The sequence below is a fragment of the Mus caroli genome, chromosome 7, assembly GCF_900094665.2.
Source record: "Mus caroli chromosome 7, CAROLI_EIJ_v1.1, whole genome shotgun sequence".
NCBI classification, from domain to species: Eukaryota; Metazoa; Chordata; class Mammalia; order Rodentia; family Muridae; genus Mus; species Mus caroli.
The window spans coordinates 29348197-29369926 of NC_034576.1; the positions used below are offsets into that span (position 1 = coordinate 29348197).

At 45.2% G+C, this 21730-nt stretch overlaps 1 protein-coding gene across 1 annotated transcript in view; it reads left to right on the forward strand.

The window, feature by feature from the left end:
* Znf260 (zinc finger protein 260) overlaps window positions 1-21730 on the forward strand; it is a 59217-nt gene that overhangs the window by 19356 nt on the left and 18131 nt on the right. The window contains exon 4 of the mRNA XM_021166620.2: window positions 3832-3840. Within this exon, the coding sequence (XP_021022279.2) occupies window positions 3832-3840 (9 nt within the window). The remainder of the gene's footprint in view (window positions 1-3831; window positions 3841-21730) is intronic.

Sequence of the window (21730 nt, forward strand, 5' to 3'; positions counted from 1 at the left end):
AAAAATAAAATGAAATGAAATGAAATAAAATAAAAAATAAATAAATAAAAACTCACCCATCATCTTTGATGAGGCACTTCACCAGGACCTGAGGCCCTATCAGGAGGCCAACCCACAGGTGACTCTTCTTCCAGATATAGATAACCTTCTCCTGGCAAGCAAGGAACATTCAGGTGCACTGGGATATCGGTCTTCAGCAAAGAAGGCCAAAATTTGCCAACAGCAGGTAAAGTACTTGGGGTACCTCCTAAAGAATGGGCAAGGATGGCTCTCAGAAGCCAGAAAAGAGACTATACTTCACATCTCACGCATGTCCCACGCAGATGCAGGAGTTCCTTGGCACAGCCGGGTTTTGCTGCCTGTGGATTGTAGTGTTTGCAGAATTAGCAGCCCCTCTCTACCCCCTCACTAAGAGTAACGTTCACTTTAAGTGAGGAAAAGAGAAACAGGAGGCATTTAACAGCATCCTGCACTAGGGCTTCCCGATGTCACCAGGCCCTTTTGGTTATATGTGGCTGGGAGTAGAGGAATTGCAAAAGATTTTTTGACTCAGAAATTGGGCCCCTAGAAAAGACCAGTCGCCTACCAGTCCAAAAAGCTGGATCCTGTGGTGGCTGGGTGGCCCCCATGTCTTAGAATTGTTGCAGCAGTGACCACCTTGGTCAGAGATGTGGATAACTTGACTTTGGGACAAAACTTGCCCATGACAGCACCCCATGCTCTGGAGAGCGAGGTAAGGCAGCCTCCTGACTGCTGGCTGACGAATGCCAGGCTCACCCACTGCCAGACTCTGCTTCTGAACTCCGACCAAACCGCCTTTTCTCCTCCAGTTGGGCTCAATCTGGCCACCTTGCTGCCTGACCCAATTTCAAGCCACCACAGCATAAGTGTCAAGAAATTCTGGCAGAAGCCCATGGGTGGGGGAAAGACCTCTCCGACCGACCTCTCCTGGGAGTTGAGGCTACCTGGTTTACAGACAGGAGCAGTTTTCTCCATGAAGGTCAGAGATGATCGGGTGCTGCTGTGGTAGACAGCACAAATGTCATCTGGGCTGAACCTCTACCCCCAGGCACGTTGGCACAGAAAGCGGAGCTAATTGCTCTCACCAAAGCCTTGGAACTTGGGGCCAGCAAGAAAATTAACATCTACATTGATAGCAGGTATGCTTTTGCCACAGCTCACATATACCACATATACCAAGAGAGAGGAGTACTCACATCAGAGGGAAAAGAAATAAAAAAAACAAGCAGGAAATCTTGGCTCTCTTGGATGCCCTGATGAAGCTGGCAACTGTGAGTATTATTCATTGCCCAGGACATCGGAAGAGAAGAGACTCAGTGGCCCGAGGCAATAACCAGGCAGACCAAGTGGCTTGAGAAGTGGCTATGCAGGACTCTATCCTGGCTATGGGCCTGCAAGAGACACCCTCTGGGAAATGGGACTAGACTAAAGGATGGCCTCACTTAGAATATACAGAAGAATACAGAAGAAGAAAAGATCTACATTGCTAGCCACACTACCAACTATTACCTAGAGAAGGAAGGACAATGGTGCACATAAGAAGGGAGAACAATACTCCCCAGAAAATAAGCGAATGACTTACCTGGCCAAATGCATAAAAGGACACATTTAGGGGATAAAAAGCGTATCCAAGCAGACAAGGGATCTATGGTATATGTAATGGACCTCAGGGTTTTAGCTAGAGAGAGAGTAGACTAATGTAAGGTATGCCAGCAAGCGAATGCTCATGCGGCAAAAAGCAAACAGATCAAGCAGCCTGGAGTATATCGGGAGCTCAATTTTACAGAGGTTAAGCCAGGAAAATATGGCTACAAATACCTCCTAGTGCTCGTAGATACTTTCTCTGGATGAGTTGAGACTTTCCCCACCAAGCAGGAAACAGCTAAGAAGACAAGAAGATTTTAGAAGAAATCTTCCCGAGGTTCGGAATGCCCAGGGTTATTGGATGGGATAATGGTCCTGCTTTTGTCTCTAAGGTAAGTCAGGGATTGACAGAGATATTGCAGACTAATCGGAAGCTCCATTGTGTGTACCGTCCCCAGAGCTCAGGGCAGGTAGAGAGAATGAAGAGAATCCTAAAAGAGACCTTAACTAAATTGTCCTTGGAGACTGGCGCTGATTGGGTAGTGCTCCTTCCCCTGGTCCTGTTCTGAGCCCAGAAAACCCCCTACCATTTTAACCTGATCCCTTTTGAGATCCTTTTTGGTACCCCAATTCCCTTGGTGTCCACTGGGTCCTCCCTGGAGGTATCCCACTCCCTGATAGGAACCTATTCTTGAGGATCCAAGCCCTTCTGTCAATACAACATGAGATTTACTGCAAACTGTCTGCCTTATATGCTTCAGAGACACCAGAGACCCCTCACCGCTTCCAGACCGGTGAGTGGGTCTACGTCCAGAGGCATTGGGCACATCCGCTGGAACCCCAGTGGAAGAAACCCTTCCTGGTACAACTAACCACTCTCACAGCCCTCAAGGTGGACAGTATCGTGGCCTGGGTGCACACTTCCCATGTGAAACCTGCTCTTGCCCTGCTGCCCGGGGAACCATGTTGGACAGTACAGAAGATGGACAATCTGCTAAAGGTCAAGATCTCTCGACCTTGATCGTGACCGCCTGGTGGTGGTACCTTTGGATTCTGGTCCCTTCCCCACCCCACCCCCACATTCTATGCAGCCCTCATGTGCCCATCCACCAAACCTGGACCGTGGTTTCAACTGGAACCAGAGATGAGGTCGCCTCCCTGACAGCCTCCAAACCCCTTAACACATGGTGGCCCGACCTCACTTTTGACCTGTGCCAACTGGCAGCAGGACTTGATACATGGGACATTCCCACCCATGAATGGAACAGACTACCCCCAAATGTGGGAGTGTGACCTCCTGTAATAGTTTCAAGGGGTAGGGCCTCAGGTTAGGAGGTTGGAAAGTAGGGTGTGGAGACCCTATGCAAAGGTGTCATCTGCACGAGATTTCCATCTATGCTTGCCCTCAAGATGGAAGAAGTCGAGAAGAAGCTACCCGGTGTGGAGGTGCGGAACAATACTATTGTGCAGCCTGGGGATGTGAAACCACAGGAGATGCCCATTGGAACCTCATCATCATGGGCCCTAATCATGGTAAAGAGAACTCATCCCACTTCAGGGACATATATGGCCTCACAGGAGGGCCCAGGTAGTGTGAAATGTTCCAACCATGTCCCCCTTTTGGAGAAGGCCCTTGTGCAAGTTTTACCTGTAACCCAGTCACCAGGTATTGTACCCACTGGACTGGCCACTGGTGCCCCACCTTGGCCCCACTACCACAACAACCCTTAGCCAAACAGCAGCTGGAACAAGACCAGGTGCCCTCCTTAGGGAAACTACTACACCTTCACCAGCCTAAGGATACGACTTCTCTGTGATCCAAATAATAACCAGAACCTTCTAGGTTCTAAATGAAACCAGCCCTAACGCCACTCCATCCTGCTGACTGAGCTATGACGTAGTACCTCCCTATTATGAAGGGACTGCTTTTGATGATAATGTTACCTTCTCTGCTGATGGATCTAGTCGCAGGGCTCACAAGGCCAAGCTTACCCTCCAAACAGTTTTGAGTTCAGGGCTATGTTTAGGGCCTTCCCCTGACCATCTTAATACCTTATGTTCTACCAAATACCAAATAAATGTCTGTTATGGGACCTCTACTTATATTCTGGCCCCTTTGAACGGATGATGTGCCGCACGCAGACCCTCTGGGCCCCTTTGTCTGTGTGGAACGGGTCTCTAGTCGCAGGTGGGCAAAGCATCAGATGGAATGTCAGACAGATGCACACAGGAGAGGTTGTGTAGAATCTGAATGTAATTTTATACAGAAGAAAATAGGGAAGTTGGGTGACACACCCGCAAGGTACAAAGAGATTAATGGATTCTTATACAAAACAGAGGAATACAAACACAGAAGGTCTGACAGGAACCACCTGGTATAGAATTCATTGTTAACTACTGGGATCAAAAAGAGCTCCACCTAAGGTCCACTTAATCTTAGAAGCCAGGGTCAAGGGCTTCATGCCCTTGCCATAGTTCCTATTTTAGTATATTGTATAGTCCACCTTCCCTCTAGGCCATTGTAAATATGTGTGTATGGGTGTAATTCAGCTATCTATAGTTCTAANTATCTACTCTGGTTCNTCCTTAGGTCTCAAACTTCCTTCTTCCTAGATGATGGTAAATTCCTGTGTAGGGCAATGACTTAGCTTTTATTCAAAGTGATAGTGTAATACCAGAGGCAATTCTGAATGTCACTGAATAGGCAACATTCTTACTGAATTCCAAGCCCATGGTCTGCTCAAGGACTTTCTAGGATGTTGGAACACTGGTGAAGGCTTAGCTATGTCAGAATTCAATCTTAAAAGGCACTTATAATAAGATAATACTAAAAGAGAGCACATGGATCCATACACCAGACTAACGCGGGAATGGAATATGAATGTATGGGTTAGAGAGAACGCCAGACTCCAGGAGGTGAGTTTCCGTGAAACTCTCTGCCTTGTGAGTGGCTTCCAGGCCTCTTGGCCTGTCAAGCTGACTCAACCAGAGTGTGTGGCAGTGATGGGCATGTAAAACTGTCTATTCTGTGACTTTGAACCAAAGCAGGGACTATTTACTGCACATTGGTACAACTAGATTCCTGCCTCCTCTACCACCCAGATTCTGACTTTTTTGACTAATGGCTGTCAACTTCCCCTCCAAAAAAAAAAAAATGAGAACCTGTTACAGCACTAACGGACTCCCTTCTGTTGGGGTTGGAGGTAACCAGGGCAGCCACTGGGACCTCTGCTTTGGTCTTACAACAGAAAAATTATGACAGTCTCAGGTCAGCCATTGATTTAGTTAGAGAGAGGATAGAAACTTCCATCAGTCACCTTCAAGAATCATTGACTTCATTATCAGAAGTAGTACTACACAGTAGGAGGGGATTGGACTTACTTTTCCTCCAGCAAGGAGGGCTATGTGGAGCTGAGGAGTGTTGCTTTTATATAGACCATTGTGGGGTTGTTAAAGATTCAATGGCCACGGTGACAGAAGGGCTAGCCAAGGATAAGAGAGAAAGGGAACAGAGTCAGGGCTAGTTTGGAGTCTTGGTTTAACTCCTCCCCCTGGTTAACCACCCTCATATCCACCTTGCTAGGACCCCTAAATTGTTCTCCTGCTATTGCTGACCTTTGGACCCTGCATATGGAAGTGAAAGACCCACAACGTGAGGACTCCCCCACGTTCTGACCCAGGAGAGGCGACACCCCAAATCACTCACGAGAAACGGTCTACAGTGGCAGCTGCCAGAAAACTGAAACCAAACACAAACTCTGGAAACCCAGGTGGGACTTGAACCCACGATCCCAGAACTGAAAAACCAAGACACAAATTCAGCGGTGCCACACTTAGACAACAGACAACATGTAAGACTCACACAAACAAACGTACCTCCAAGGGGTCTTTTGGGGCTCCTGGGTGTCATGCAGATCTCGGTGGAACCTCCAAATGAAAGAATCTAGTGGGGAAACCCCCACTCAATTCCCGATTCAGCGTGCACCCAAAGAATCACGAACAGACCGTCTTGATGAAAATACACGAGGTAGTTTTATGGCAGAGCTCCAGGTCGAAACATATCTCAAGCAGGAGATAGTGGATTCGACCACGTGGCTCGAAAGCTAGGGGTTTTTATAGAAAAGGGTCTGGGTCTGGGGGAGGAATTGGCGCAGTTTCACATGATTGGTTCATTTAAACATCAGCAGGGAGGAATTGGCACGGTTTCACATGATTGGTTCATTTAAACATCAGCAGACTGTACGTGCAGATTGAGGTAACAGCAGAGCATCTGGTTAACATTTAACTTAGGTCAGAAGGGCGGGAGACAGGGAGGCACCGGGCCAGTCCGGACATTCTTGTATGTCTTCCCTATCTTTATGGCTAGTTGGTTCCTGGGATGACTTTACAGCCTTTGTTCTTTGCTCTAAGCCCAAAAAGCCCTCCTAACTAGCAAGCCACATGAGTCATGGATCTTGAATTTTAATTTTCTTTCTTTCAGAACAAGCTTCTACCTTTCATAAAAGAGAGAATAGGAGCAGTGCAGCTGATGGTCCTGCACCAATAATATGAGACCCCGAGGACAGGACCTGAAATATACGAGTTAGTTACCCAAGACCCCTGAGCGTAGTTCCAGGATTGGAGTTTGTACAAGAAAAGAGGGGTGGAGGATGAAGAACCCTAAGGGCTTTTTCCAGTCCTACACCCTCCTTGCAGCTTCCCCCTCCCTCCTGGGGTCAAGCCTAGGCCAAGTTCCATTCTCCACCCACAGCAACATTCCTGAGTAAACAATTCTCAGAATGTTCTGATAGTCCCAGGTAGAGTTCAAATGTGTGTCATGCTTACTAGCCAATAGACTTAAAGGTCAATATGCTTAGCCAATAGATTTGAATTGTAACCTGTGCCCCTAAAAAAGTATAAAACATGCTTGTCATAGCCATTTGGGGTCTCCTAGTCACTCGCCTTGAGGGACTGATTGAAGGTCGACCCTGACTTGTCAGAAAATAAAGCTCTTGCTTTTGCATTGCTCTGTCTGTCTGTCTGCCTGTGTATGTATGAAGCTGTTGGAGTTTTTCTCCACCCATCAAATGTGTATGTATGTATGTATGTATGTACCTGCTTTACATGCATACATACATGCATCGATTGGTGTCTCTCTCTGGGGCATCTCAAAGTCAGTACCACTGACTGAGGGGCGTTGCCTTGCAACAATCATGTACATGCAAGCAGTGCTGGATGAACTCAGCAGGATACTAGAACACAGTGGACATGAAAGTGGTGCTGGGGATATAGCTCAGGGGTAGATCACTTGCCAAACATGTGAGGCTCTAGGTTCAGTGCCCAGCACCCACCCCCACCCTCCAAAGTGGAAGGATTTACTTGTTGGGTACATTGTGTGAGGGTATGTTATGGCCAGTTCTTGGGAACCCCAGGAGACCACTAGAAATTGTGACACCGATGTAAAAACAAAGAGAATCTTCATTGTATGAGTCTGGACTCAGATCACGACCTGTGCTGCTCCACAGGTTAGGAATGCTATGCTCTTATCTAGGGGGTTGGTACATAAATAGGAAAATGCATAAGCTGGGACTCTTGAGCCTTGGCCTTACATGATTGGGTAGGGAATAAAGCAGTCCTTTACTGTCCTTCAAACCTGATAGCATTTGTTCAGACAGTGAGGCTGGAAAAGGACCTTTTTGACCTGGGAAGGCTAAGTCATTCCATTATCAGAGGCCAGTGTGTTTTTCCAAACTGGGCACAGTTGTCTGGGGATACTTAATTGCCTCTTTCCCATAGCTCGAGTGAACCTTTATCGCTTCAAGGGAACTAACTCTTTGAAGGGTACTAACTCCTTGGTCTTCCTTGTAAATTGTGGAAGACCAGCTCTAACAGCATGTTCAGTGATCCAAGGAGGGGATGTGGGATCAGCCATGATGTAAAGCAGGCACACACATACACTCACACTTTACATACATACATACATACATACACATGTGATGGGTGGAGAAAAACTTCAACAGCTTCACACATACACAGACAGACAGACAGACAGACAGACATATACACATTAAAAAATTGAGTGCATGGAGCAAAGCTCCAATCATTTTACGTGTATACACATACACACCTTTATGGTGGATGAAGCAGGCTCCAATAAGCAAGCTCCAACAACTTTATTTTCACCCCACAGCTTTTATATCCCAACAAAATTGTTCAAGCAGCATAGAAATTACAATGTGATTACATTCTATTTTTCTTTCAGTGAGTGATTATGAAAAAAACATTAAGTTCCCCAATATGTTTACATGAAATAACATTATATAGTACAGGTAAAGAAAACAAATTATTCCCAAGCACCCATTTGTAATTCAGCAAATTGTTACAGATTAGCAATGTGAGCGAGCAAGGCAGTTTTCTCAGCCAGTTTTTTTTTTTTTTTTTTTTTTTTTTTTTACTGGCAGGCAGCATTTTGCGGTAACAAAGAAAGGATCAATTATTTTACTATTTATCTTTAAAAGTAATCTTATAAACATCTTAAAAGAATCACAAATTTAAACTTTTTATTAAAAAAAACAATCAGGCATTTCTACTTTAAATCCTCAGAATCTACTCATCGGCAATTTTTATTAAATCATATCAGGAAGCTGAGGGCAACATGGGTACAAAAAAATTAATCATCACCAATCCAGCCTCAGCAAGAGTCACATCAGCCAATGATAGTTAAAGCCACATTGTTCTTCTTCCCTGACTTCAAAAAGTCTCAAGATCAACTAAGAGTGTGTTTCTCTGAACTTCAACTTGCTCCATAAGATTTTCTATATCAGAGCCACTAGCTAAAACATCTTAACCTAATTTCACTATAAATTCATTTTTCCAAATGCTTTCTAAGGGTGGTGGTCATTGTTAACAATCTACATCTCTAAGTTCTTTCTTAGGGTGGTGATTGGATCGTTAATCTGCTCTAGCAGCAATGCCTGAAAGAGATGAAGGAAGCACTGTTATTGTGAGTGCCAATGATACTGTCCAGAGAGGGGTTGGAAGACCCCTCAGAGTTTTCATACAAGTCTTAGATTAAGAGGGAAGTGAAGGCCACAACCAGAGCAAAACTGCACAGTAGCACGAAGTCTTCAGGACACGTGGTCCCTGGGGCCGTGCCTCTCCGGGGCATCCCCATCTTGATGGTGCTAAATGGTGGGCCTCATTCCATGAGTTCCAAAGCTGTTTGCTGTTCCAACTGCATGGCGCTTGACAGTAAATTTCAAAGACCTTCACAAAGAAGGCCTTTTTGCTGTGAGCAGCACTGAATGTAGAAACTGCTTACAGTGCTGAGAACATGGGACAGTAGAGATGCTCATCGCTCAATGGGACAGCTATCAACCATAACGTACAGCAATACGTATTCTGCAGCAAAAAGATATATTCTGGGCAGAACCTTGCCACTGCAGTGATGAACTCACTGCAGTCGTGATAATCTTCACTACAGACTGGGGCCATCAAAAATGTATCTGGGGTGGGGAGGGACCCACAAGGGCCCACTCTTTCCTACAGTGCCAGAGGCACTCAGCGGCTGCTCTGGAAGAGGGCGTGGTGCCTTGAATGGGGATGTCCCTACAGGCTCCAGCATTTAAACATTTGATCTTCAGTTCCTGGCAGTGTCTGGGGAGGTCCACAAGGTGTGGCCTTACTGGAGAAAGTATGCTACTGGGGACAGGCCTTGAGAGTTTAAAGACTCAGGCCACTTTTAATTTGCTTTCTCTGCTTTGTTCTTACAATTCAAGATGTGAGCTTTCAGTTTCCTGTCCCCGCCGTTATGCCAGACATTTGTTGCCATGTCTCTCTGCACCTTCATCGTAGACTCTTCTCTGGAACTGTTAGCGCAAGTAAACTCCTTCTATCCTTCTGCAAACTGCCTTGTGCATGATGTGTTATTGCAGCAACTGAAAAGTAACTAACACAAGGTTACATTGTATTCAGTGGTGTTGCCCCTGACTGAGTTGCCCATACTGCGGTAAATAACCCTCCATTCAGATTCTTGCAGAGGAGGCTAATCAAACTCAGCAGATGCGTTGTGAAGAAGAAGGATCTCAACGAGGGAAGGAGAGGATGATAGCGGGAACAAGAGTTGAAATGATCAGATTCATTATACAGGCAACTGTCAGCGCTTTAAAAACAGAAGGGAAGCCGGGCGGTGGTGGCATACACCTTTAATCCCAGCACTTGGGAGGCAGAGGTGAAAAAGTAAAACGTAAAAACAAAATTTTAGGACTTTAGGCCCAGGCTTGAGAATTTGACCTCTGTGACTTAATGCTCCAAGGTATGCTAATGATAGCAACATTCCTCCACCCACCTGCTTCCTGGGTTCAAAGGGTGTTCATTCAAAGAATGTGCTATTGTTAGGGGCTCTTAGAAACTGTCTTGAGAAATAACCTGAACAATTACCAGGTATTCCTTGTGACACTTGTGACTTTGCACTTCCTTGTGACTCTTAACTGATATCTTTGGTATTTTCCAACAATGCCATCCCCACTTCCTTGAGTTGTGGTTTCTTCCTTTAAATACCCCCTTACCCAGCTACTCGAGGCACCACGGTCCTCTACCCCTGCGTGGTGTATGACTGTGGGCCCAAGAGCACTCTTGAATAAAAATCCTCTTGCAGTTTGCAGCAAGACCGTTTCTTGTGGGTGATTTTGGGGTGTCGCCTCTCCTGAGTCAGAACGTGGGGGAGTCCTCACGTTGTGGGTCTTTCAGAGGCAGGTGGATTTCTGAGTTTAAGGCCAGCCTGGTCTACAAAATGAGTTCCAGGACAACCAGGGCTATACAGAGAAACCCTGTCTCAAAAAACTAAAAAACAAAACAAAAAAACAGAGGAGAGGCTATACAGAGAAACCCTGTCTCAAAAAACTAAAAAACAAAACAAAAAAAAAAAAAAAAAGAAAGAGAGTTTCTTTTAAAGCAAAAGAAACACTCCAGGTAAGGCAGTGCATGCCTTTAATCCTAGCATTCAGGAGGCAGAGGCAGATTGGATCTCTGTGAGTTCCAGGACAGCCAGGGAGGGAGGGAGGGAGGGAGGAAGAAAAGGAGGGAGGGAGGGAGGGAGTTAGGAAAGAAGGGAGGGAAAGAGATCCCATTTTTAAAAAAGAAAGAAAACAAAACAAAATACAGTCATGTACATAGAATTTTAAAAAATTAAACGTGTTTGTGAATAAAATCTTGTTACCCAATTTTCTGTTTAATTTATAGCATCTCTTGTACAACCTTTTCTGGCACATTTGAGAATCTTCCATTTATATCTTCTGACATTTTTAAAATTCATGAAATTACTGTCAAGAAGTATTTTCTAAATATATTTTTTAATGATTTATTTATATTTTATGTGAATTGGTGTTTTTCTGTATGTATGTCTGCGGGAGGGTGTTAAATCCACTGGAGCTGGAGTTACAGGCAGTTGTAAGCTGCCGTGTGGGAGCTCGGAATTGCGGTGGGCTCCTCCAGCCAGTGCTCTTAACCTCTGAACAATTCCTAGTCCCTTATTTATCTGTTTGTGAGACAGGGTCTCTCTACATAACCCAGCCTAGCCATCATTGAATTCAGTAGGTAAACCAGGCTGGCCTGGAACTCATAGAGAGCCTCCTCCTCTTCCTCTCAAGGGCCTAGAAAGATCTGTTGTTGTTGTTGTTGTTGTTGTTGTTGTTAAGAAATGTAACTAAGAAAATGACAGGGCTATATGTATAGCCATTGTAAGTGTACCAAATGTGCCGGACCATACCTCAGAAGCTCAGACCATACCTTGGGACTGTATACTGTCCTTTCCATAGCTGACTCTCCACTTAAGTGCTTAATAAACTAACTTTGCTTTACCCTGGCTCACCCTGAACTTCTCTCCTGTGACTGTAGTCAAAGATCAGCTTTCGCTCAGTAGCAGTCACTTGGGGGGGGGGGTCTGCTGGTGGCAACACTGGACTAACTCCCTACTGCTGCTGACACAGTGCTTCACTGCCTAGAAGCAGCCCAACAGATGCTGTCTCTCTTTATAGATGATGAGACGACTTAATGTTGTGCGGTTCATCCCTGCTGAAGGCAATTTTCTCACGTCTTTACCATTTGCAGAGAGAAGTAGTTTTGGATTCTGGGTCTATTCTTTCTTGTAAAGCTTGTATATCACATAGCCCAGCTTGAGAGTCTTCATTAAGATATAGAATGTTCAGAAAGAAAAACTGATCTCAGACAATCTGATCTAACTAAGGTAACAAACTGAAACAATCACAGAGATATGGCCTCACAATTTAGCTCTGGCTGTCCTGGAACTCACAGAGATCTGCCTGCCTCTGCTTCTGCCTCCAAAGTATTGAGATGAAAGGCATGTACAAATGTCATATACAGGTAGACATGGAAGCAAAACATCAATACACATAAAATAAAAAATAGATTATTGCCGGGCGTGGTGGTGCACGCCTTTAATCCCAGCACTTGGGAGGCAGAGGCAGGCGGATTTCTGAGTTCGAGGCCAGCCTAGTCTACAGAGTGAGTTCCAGGACAGCCAGGGCTATACAGGGAAACCCTGTCTTGAAAAACCAAAAAAAAAAAAAATTATTAAAAAATAGTTACCTTATGTGCATGTACGCTTTGCCTGCATATAGGTCTGTGTACCACATTTGTACAGAGGACTTAGAGGACAGAAAAGGGCTCCAGATGAGCTGCCATGTGGGCACGGGGAATTTAACCTACATTTTCTGAAAGAACAGCTAGTACTGAAAGATCCTGGCAGAATGGAGGCCCAATGAAAGATCCTGGCAGAATGTAAAAGGACACAGAAGCCCTGAAATTGGCAAGATAGACGTCAGTGTTAGCAGAACTAGCTTCACTGATTTAGAAAAATAGAGGTGCACAATGCTCTGGCCACTCCTTGAACCTGTGTGTCTGCCAATGTTCTGACCAGGTGTGTGCCCATTGCTGCACCTTCATTAGACTCTTTCCTTGTACCCCTCCCATACCCATTTCTTGAGAATAGACATTGTTTAGATCTGGAAATCCCCTACTCTCCTCCTTCTCCTTACCCCCCGCGAGGGCCTATAAAAAGTGGGACCTCTTTCCCCTTGAGGTCGACTCCTCTACCCCTGCGTGGGATACGAGTCGTCCCCAGAGCTCTGGCTTTCCCCGAATAAAGCCTCATGTGGTTTGCAACAAGCTTGGTCTGTCGTGAGTTCTTGGGTGTCCACTATTGTCCTGAGGCCTGAGCGAGGGGCTCCTCTCGGAGTCTTTCAGTACCCTCATCACTAAGCCATCTCTCCCAGTGCTATCCACAAATGATACCTCCTAAGAAATGTGGTTTTAGGGCTGGTGAGATGGCTCAGTGGGTAAGAGCACTGACTGCCCCTCCAAAGGTCCTGAGTTCAAATTCCAGCAACCACATGGTGGATCTGACACCCTCTTCTGGTGCATCTTGAAGTCAGCTACAGTGTACTTATGAATAATAATAAATAAATTAAAAAAAAAGAAACTTGGTTTTAGTTAGTATTATTTTGAGGAAGTCATTCAATCTGTGTAACAAAATTTGAAAATCTATTTCTGAGTACTGTTTCACATGGCTGTCTTGCTGTGCTCCTTGAGCTTGGATAAATTGATATATAATTCCCAAAGTTGTCGATACCAAAAATACTCATTTGAATATCATTGGCAGTTCCTTTTTCTCCCTACATACACTAAAGTATAATAAAACTAGTTAGTTGGTTGAGTTCCTGTTACAACAAAGAGAGAAGTATCATTTAAATAATTTATGGGAACTCCGGGCATCCCCCCCCCCCCGAAAATGGCAAATGTATACCAAACCATTAATAATGAATATTCCTGACAGGCACAGTTGCACTTTCCTTCAATCCCAGAACTTCAGAGGCAGAGTTAGGCAGATCTCCAGTCCGCCAGGACCACCCAGGAAGACTCTTATCTACAAAAAAAAAAAAAATGTTTTTTAAAAAAATGTACCAGATTTGGTGACATATACCTTTAATCCTTCTGCTTGAGAGGCAGAGGCAAGCATGTCTCTGTGAGTTCGAGGCCAGTCTGGTCTACAAGTGAGTACCAGGCCAGCCAGAGCTACAAGAGTGAGACTAATCCATCTCAAAACAAAAGAGAAAAGGAGAGAGAGAGAGAGAGAGAGAGAGAGAGAGAGAGAGAGAGAGAGAGAGAGAGAACACACTGCAGGCAATCTTGGGTGCCACATTTCTGGAGCTGTTCATCCTGGGGTTTTGAGACAGGGTCTGTCACCACGTCTTGGAGTTTGCAGACTCAGCTAGGCTGGCTGGTTAGTGAAGCCCAGGGATATTCTTGTCTGCCCTTCCAGCACTGGGGTTATAGGCACTGTGTCATATACAACTTTCTCTGTGGCCCAGGATTGAACTCTGGTCCTCATGTTTGGTGTCAAACAATATTTATAGGGTTAAAAGTTTAAATAATTAGGACAACTTGTGTTATTAAATATTTTTCTCAGTGAAACTACTAAATCGGGTGTGTGTGTGTGGGGGGGTGAACGGGTGACCATAGTAAAATCTGTATATATTTAAAGCACTTTTTGTTTTTTGTTTTGTTTTGTTTGTTTTTGGTTTTTCGAGACAGGGTTTCTCTGTGCGGTCCTGGCTGTCCTGGAACTCACTCTGTAGACCAGGTTGGCCTCGAACTCAGAAATCCGTCTGCCTCTGCCTCCGAGTGCTGGGATTAAAGACATGTGCCACCACTGGCCAGCCTTAGCATTTTTTTTTTTTTCTAAAGAATTGGGAAAGAAATCTATTTTGAACAACTTGAGGAAATGGTTTGAAAATTTGACAGAGTCCTGCGCTAAGAACAAAGGAAATCAGTACAAAGTCTAGTACATTTTTAAAATCTTATTTCATCAATACAATAACCTTTTTGATAGTAGGATTTTCCTTCACAAGAAAAATCATACAATTGAGATTAAGTAGCACTTTCAGATGGAACAGTATTTGGTCCAAAATAGAATCGGTGTGGCTTCGTCTATGGAATAACTGATTAATGCATCATATTGAATATAAATCCTTGGAAAATTATTAATGACACATAACTTCTAAAACGATCTTTGGAAACCTATCCTTAGAACTTCAATACCCTATCTTCGCTTGCACTTCAATCTGGGGGGTTGGGGGGGGGGGACGACTCCCAATGTGAGATCTCCATACAAGGCTGTGTGGTATTTAAACCTGAATCGTCATTCTAGGTTTCAAATATCAACTTTCTCCTTAATAGCCAAGTCACTCCATGCTGTGCAGTCTGGCAATGTCACCGGTGAGGCGACAGAGGCAGTGACAGAAACCTCAGCACACATTCCAAGAAATCATGGAACTTTTCATTGCCATCCCTTTACCCTCACCTCCCTGTCGGAGGAAGAGAAACCTTATGCATTCTCTGAATTACCCATGGGAAAGACATTGCGTACAGACTGAACAAGAAAGCAACAGAGGCCACCCCTCGCGCTTTTCGGCAGTTACAAGAGGATCGCCTGACATAATTCTCAGCCTAGGGCGGTCAAAATGAAATTCTACCAAACTAAGTCAAAGGGGGTGGGGGCTGCGTCGGTCCCAATAGGATCAAAGCACAGTGCTGTCACAAGATCAATTGGTCACAGTATGGGATTGCGAACCGCTAGGTCCGCGTTCAATCACCCAAACCCAATCGGAGTCAGTCTCAGAGCACCCCACACTGACGCAGCCACGCACTCCCGCGCGCAGCCACAGACCGTAGCAGGCAGCTGACTCCCACCCGCCCCAGCCAAGGGGACGCTGGTGCAAGCTCGCGGGGAGAGAGAGGCGCGCGCGGCAGCTAACGGGCCGCCCCGGAGGCTCCTGGGAGAGCGAGCCCCCGGCGTGTGTGCGCAGGCGTAGACGGCTGAGCGGAGGCGGGGCGGTTCGAGACGTTGGGAGAGGCTGAGGACCGCAGTGGATGCTCGGGATCTCGAGGGCGACGGAGAGATTGAATCCAGATGGGAAGGCCGGGGAGGAAACCGAGAGGCCGAGCCAGGCCTGGTAATTTTGGGGAGGAAGAAGGTTAAGGAAGCGGGACCCGGACACTCAACGGTTGCACAGGGCCTCGGGTGTGGCCCGTGGGCGTGACACCGAGGATGACTGCGGGTGACCCGAAGGGGTAGTTTTCGTGCTAAACTCGAGGACACTCTGTCGCTGGGAACAGGTCCCTGGGCATCACGAGCGTTGCGTGTGAGGATGTAGGGAGCATGTTGGGGTTTGGCTCTCTCAGCTCATCCTGATTATTTGGGGGCGGGAGGGAGAGCCATAAAGTGATCGCGATCTTCTTGGATGTGAAAGCTGGATGGCGGGATTTTGCTTAGGGTTATAGCGGCCTGCGTCTATTCTTAGATTGGGTATGACTCCTGTTGGAGACAGGAGAACTGAAAGTGATTTGTGAACGTGATTGTGAGTGATTTTTGCCTGGAATTCTATCATGTTCTGTCGTCGTGAATGGCATGTGAAGCAGTAGGTTGGTTTTCTGAAGGATGTTTGAAAGGTTATCACTAAGCACACGTGTGTGTTCTTCTGTTATTTCTCATAATTTTGTGTATTTTTTTTTTTTTTGGATTTTTCCCCCCGAGACAGGCTGTCCTGGAAATCGCTTTGTAGACCAGGTTGGTCTCAAACTCAGAGATTCACCTGCCTCTGCCCTCTGCCCGCTGCCCCCCCCCCCCCACCCGCTGTGATTTAAAGGCATGTGCCTCCACCACCTGGCTTGTAGTACTGTTAATATTTAAATGGTTGAGGTATGCTGTACGATCACATATGTGTAATTTTTTTTTTAGACAGGTTCATTATCCATACTAAGTTGCCTCTGAACTCTCTCGTAGCCCAGGGTGGCCTAAAACTTGGCAGTGATCCCCCTCCTTTAACCTCCCAACTGCTGGGTGTGGTGTGAGCACCACCAAGCCTGGAAGTTATGTACTATTTGATTATCAGATTAGTTGCTTGAGAAAAAACTGAAGTAGTAACTTAGCAAATATAAAGATACTAATGTTGGAATGGAATAGGTAAGATTTTCATAATTCCCCATGGTGAGGCCAATAACCTGGAATCAGGATGGTAAACAGGAAGTTTTGAGATGAAAGGTGTTGCATGGGAACCTGCAGGAAGAGTAGCACTTTCCACCCATAAATACCATGTTCTGCACATCTGTGGAAGTGGATTTTTCTGTTCCTAAAATTATTTTTAAAAGTACACTTTTACTTCTAAGACCAGTCTCATTCTTGGTAATTAAAATAACCATGACACCAGAATATTCACTGTTGCAGTCAGCACTGGAGACCGTACTTAACCAAATGGGATCCCTCTAATTGGCAAGAGTGATTCATTTCTTTTCTGTGTCCATATCTATAGTACTAAAATGTGTTATGCAGCAGCTCCTGAAATAACTATTAATAAGAAATAATACATTATATATGCTATGTATACATAGCATGTATATGTAACTATAACATATATTACATATGATATAAGCATATCATATGTAAGTAATACTTATGTAGTATGCATATATAATTGTTTCCTTTTTAAAGATTTATTTATTTTCATGTGCATGTGTTTTGCCTGTATAAATGTACTGCACCATGTGTTGCACCATGTGTGTGCCCGGTAGCCACGGAGGTCGGAAGAGGGTGTCCCCCTTAGTGCTGGAGTCACCAATGTCTATGAGCTACTGTCTGGTTGCTGGGAACTGAACCTGGGTCCTCTGCAAGAGCAGCAAGTGCTCTGACCCACTGAGCATCTCTCAGCCCCTGCCTATGTGTTGTGTGATATAAGCAAGTCAGTAAGGGGAGGAGATGGAAAGTAGAAAATCCAGATATTTTCAAGCTGGGGGGAAATGCCACATGTGAGCGGGTCTTTTGAAGTATATGGAGAAATATGTGATAAAGATGGCACTTGCTATTAGTTGAGGAGATATTGATTAATAATGTGAGACATAGCTAAACACGGTTAACAGATTTTCACAACACAAAGCCAATTAAGAGAAACTAAAGAAAGGTACATGTCTCCTAAAATTACTTGCATCTTAAACAGAAAATAGGATCTGAGGTTATGTTCAGGGTTAGAATAATGGGGAAAATCAGAAGACGGCCTCAACTAATCAGAAGACGCAAACCCACGGCAGAGGTGGAACCAGCCAGATGTTATTCCAGAAAGGGGGAACTTTAAACTAATTCCCTGCGATAAGAAATGTCTACCTTTAAACTACAGTATAGAACTGATAAAGATTAGGGGCTCCTCGCCTGTGTTCCTCCGGACTTGAGAAGGAACTGTCATGCACTGCTGGTGACAGATGAGCCCATGGAAAGGACATGTGGACGTTGTGGTTTGCAGTGACAAGTGCTGAGCATAGTGCCCTGAGTCTCGCTTATGCTAGCAAGGTTGTACCCCTGCGTCACACGCCCAGACCTGGCTTGGAAACCTGAGCTTCATGGGACATTGAAGAGCGCAAAACAAAATGTGTTTGCAAGTTACAGCAGGTTCCTCGGAATCCTCTGGTTTGGAAGAGGAAGTAGGACTTGTCTTGTTTCCACACGAACCCTCGCCACGGGTATCAGAAGCAGTCTCCTAGTAGACATGTGGGAAAAGAGTGGAAATGTATGCAGATCTCCCCAAGTTATTCTGAGACATGGGATTTGAGCATGATTTCTTCCTGGCTCCTTATGTCCCTCTGTCTCTGCCTTTATAGGACTCTTCACATTTCCAAAAGAGGAGCTCAGACAAGGAGGCTCGTCTCCCGCAGATCTCCACGCCATGTCCAAGGTGAGGTGCTGCTCGCTTGCTTTTCTTTCAAGAAATAGGAGCATTTGCTTCACAGTGTTGCTTCAGCTGCCTGGAGAGTGGAGTTTGCGTCTGTGAAACGTTTTTTCAGATTAGGGCCAGGGTTTCAGGGCAGACTGGACAAGTGACACTGAATTACAATATTTAAGGATGCCCCCCCCTCACTTTTTCTTCTGTACATGAATCACCTGCCTCATCGTCTTCTTTCTCCATCTTCTTATGGAATTACTGCTACACTAGAAATGCATTGTCCTGATTTAGAGAGAAATAACTTATATAACTTATTAATTAGATAAATCCAATTTATCTTGACACTGATTTGAGATCTCAGTTGTGAGTACTCTAGGAGCAGACATGGGTAGGAGGGTAAATTATTACGTATACACAGTCAGAATCGCTCTGTAAGACTGCACTTAATTTGATTCCAGTGACTATCAAAGACCTCTGTCAGGGCTGGGGAGATGGCTCAGTGGTTAAGAACACTTGCTGCTCGTCCAAAGGTCCCAAGTTCATTTCCCAACACCACATGGCAGTTTCTAACTGTCTGCTGCTGTGCAAATGCACTTGCAGACAAAGTAAACATGTACATAAAATACATAAATAAATGTCCTAAAATTAAAAACAAAGTCCTCTGTCCATTCTAGACTGCTGTCTAGACAGAGCATCAGAACTATGTATTCAACATGCAGGGGCTGGGGGTGAGGGGTGTAGGTCAGTCACTAGAGTGTTTGCTTAGCATGCATGGAGCTCCTGGCTCAGTCCACAGCACCACATTTACTGGGTGTGCTGGCATAGGTCCAGAATCATAACATTCTGGAGGTGGAGAGAAGAGGATTAGCAGTTCAAGGTCACCTTCAATAACATAACAGGTTTGAAGGGTAGCCTGGGATGCTTGAGACTCTTTCTCAAAAAAACAAAACAAAACAAAAGCCCACAAACAAAATACCCCATGCACACTGCAGTTTCTCATGACCTTCTTTGATCCAGCCCAGCCTCAACCCTCCTCCCTGGCAGAAAGACCACTGGCTGCTCTTGTAGAGGACTTAGTTTAGTCCCCAGCGCCCACATGGGGGCTTCCAACTGCCTACAGCTGCAGTTCCAGAACCTTCCTCTTCTGCCTCCTCAGACGCTGCACCCCTGTGGGGGACATACTCCCTCCAGGCAGATACTTACACAGATGACATAAATGTTTAAAAAAAATCTTTTTAAAAGACAAAGTTAAACCCTATAGGTGGAACAACATTATGAACTAACCAGTACCCCGGAGCTCTTGACTCTAGCTGCATATGTATCAGAAGATGGCCTAGTCAGCCATCACTGGAAAGAGAGGCCCATTGGACTTGCAAACTTTATATGCCCCAGTACAGGGGAATGCCAGGGCCAAAAAGTGGGAGTGGGTGGGGAGGGTATGGGGGACTTTTGGGATAGCATTGGAAATGTAAATGAGGAAAATACCTAATTTAAAAAAAAAAAAAAGAGTGACCTGAAATAGATATTTCTAACAAAAGGATGAGTGGGCTCTCATGGTGGAAGGAGAGGCTACTTCATATCCTGTCAAACCTAGAGCTCCGAATGCTCTGAACACAGGGCCTACCTTAAAGTATCTGATGGTGCTTAAGAGAGGAGGCTCACAAAGCTTAGGAAGGACTGGTCTAAAAGCAACAACTGTATCACTGTTTGTCAACATAAGAAAAACCACCAGAGGTAAAGCTGGAGTAATTTTAAGTACTGAAATGTAAAGGTCTTCTTTTCTGAAAAATACAAATTCCCTATCCTGAAAAAAAAAAAAAGACAAAGTTATAAAAACTAGTTAGTCACTCATCGTTGCCAGATTAGGCCCCAGCATTTAGTTCTAACCCGTTTCCAATAACTTCAGGATGAACTGCCACAGTGTGCCCTTACAGGGACCAGTGTCATTCAAGGACGTGACTGTGGACTTCACCCAGGAGGAGTGGCAACGACTGGACCCTGCCCAGAAAGCCCTCTACAGGGACGTGATGCTAGAAAACTACTGTCATTTCATCTCTGTGGGTAAGTGTCACCATATCTCCCGAGAATCCCGAAGCCAGCTCAGGCTTGACCAGGAGTACATTAACAACAGGTGTTTCCTCAGCCCAGTGCGATTCTCTTCTTCTTAGCAGACTATACATTTAAAAAAAAAAAGACAGGGTCTTTCTATGTTACCCTGGCTATTCTGAGGCTTACTATATAGACCAGGCTAGCCTTGAACTCATGTAGATCTTCCTGCCTCTGTCTCCTGAGTGCTAGGATTAAAGGTGTGAACCATTGACTCTGGCCCAGTATACGAGCTTTTAAAGATTTATTTTCATTTAATATATATGGGTGTTTTGCCTGTATGTATGCATGTATATGAACCACATGTGTGTTTGATTCCTGCAGAGGCCAGAAGTGGATATTGGATCCCTAGTGCTGGAGTTACAGATGGTTATGTGTGGCAATGTGGGTGCTGGGAACTGAACCTGGGTCCTCTGGAAGAACAGTCTAGTGTTTCTAACTGCTGTGCTATCTCTCCAGCCCCAGAATATATATTTATTGGCATTAATTTGTCCCACAATGAGGTTGTATCTATCTTGGTAGTTTGGAGCCCCAGCAGCTTAAAACAAGTTTTTCCTTCCTACCTTCTGAAAGAAAGATAAAATTTCAAGACCTGTAAGTCATATAAAGTACTCAGAAATTGCTGGTTGTTTGTGAGCCTAGAGGCTGCCTGGGGCCGAGAACAAAGCAAAACAGACAGGGCTGTTGTTAAGACATTCCTAAGAACAGCTTGACTGTAAAAATAAAAAAAGCAAGGACAAGCAGGGCTATCTTGTCTGGGTCAACACCACCTGGCCGGAACCTCCCCTCTGTCTGCTGCCCCTTGAAGCTGGGTAAAGTCATACATCAACTGGTTGCTATGTGAACAAAGATAAGCCCCCAGCCCACAAGAACAAAATCCTGATGCCCTTTTGCTGACATGTAATCTTTCTGTAAATGTTTAAGTAAGCCAATAGTGTGTCGCTATGCTGAATTCCACACCCCTAAGCCCCTTACCCCATAAGAACCCCTAGCTTTCCTCGTGGCCGACATCCAATGTCCTGTGTGGGATGCATGTCGGTCTGGAGCTCCGTAATTAAACGTCCTCATGTAATTACATCAGAATGGTCCTTCGTGATTTTTTGGGTGCACGCTGAAACAGAAATTGAGTGGGGGTTTCCCCACTAGGTTCTAACACCTACCTACCTTCCTTCCTTCCTTCCTTCCTTCCTTCCTTCCTTCCTTCCTTCCTTCCTTCCTTCCTTCCTTCCTTCCTCCCTCCCTCCCTCCCTCCCTCC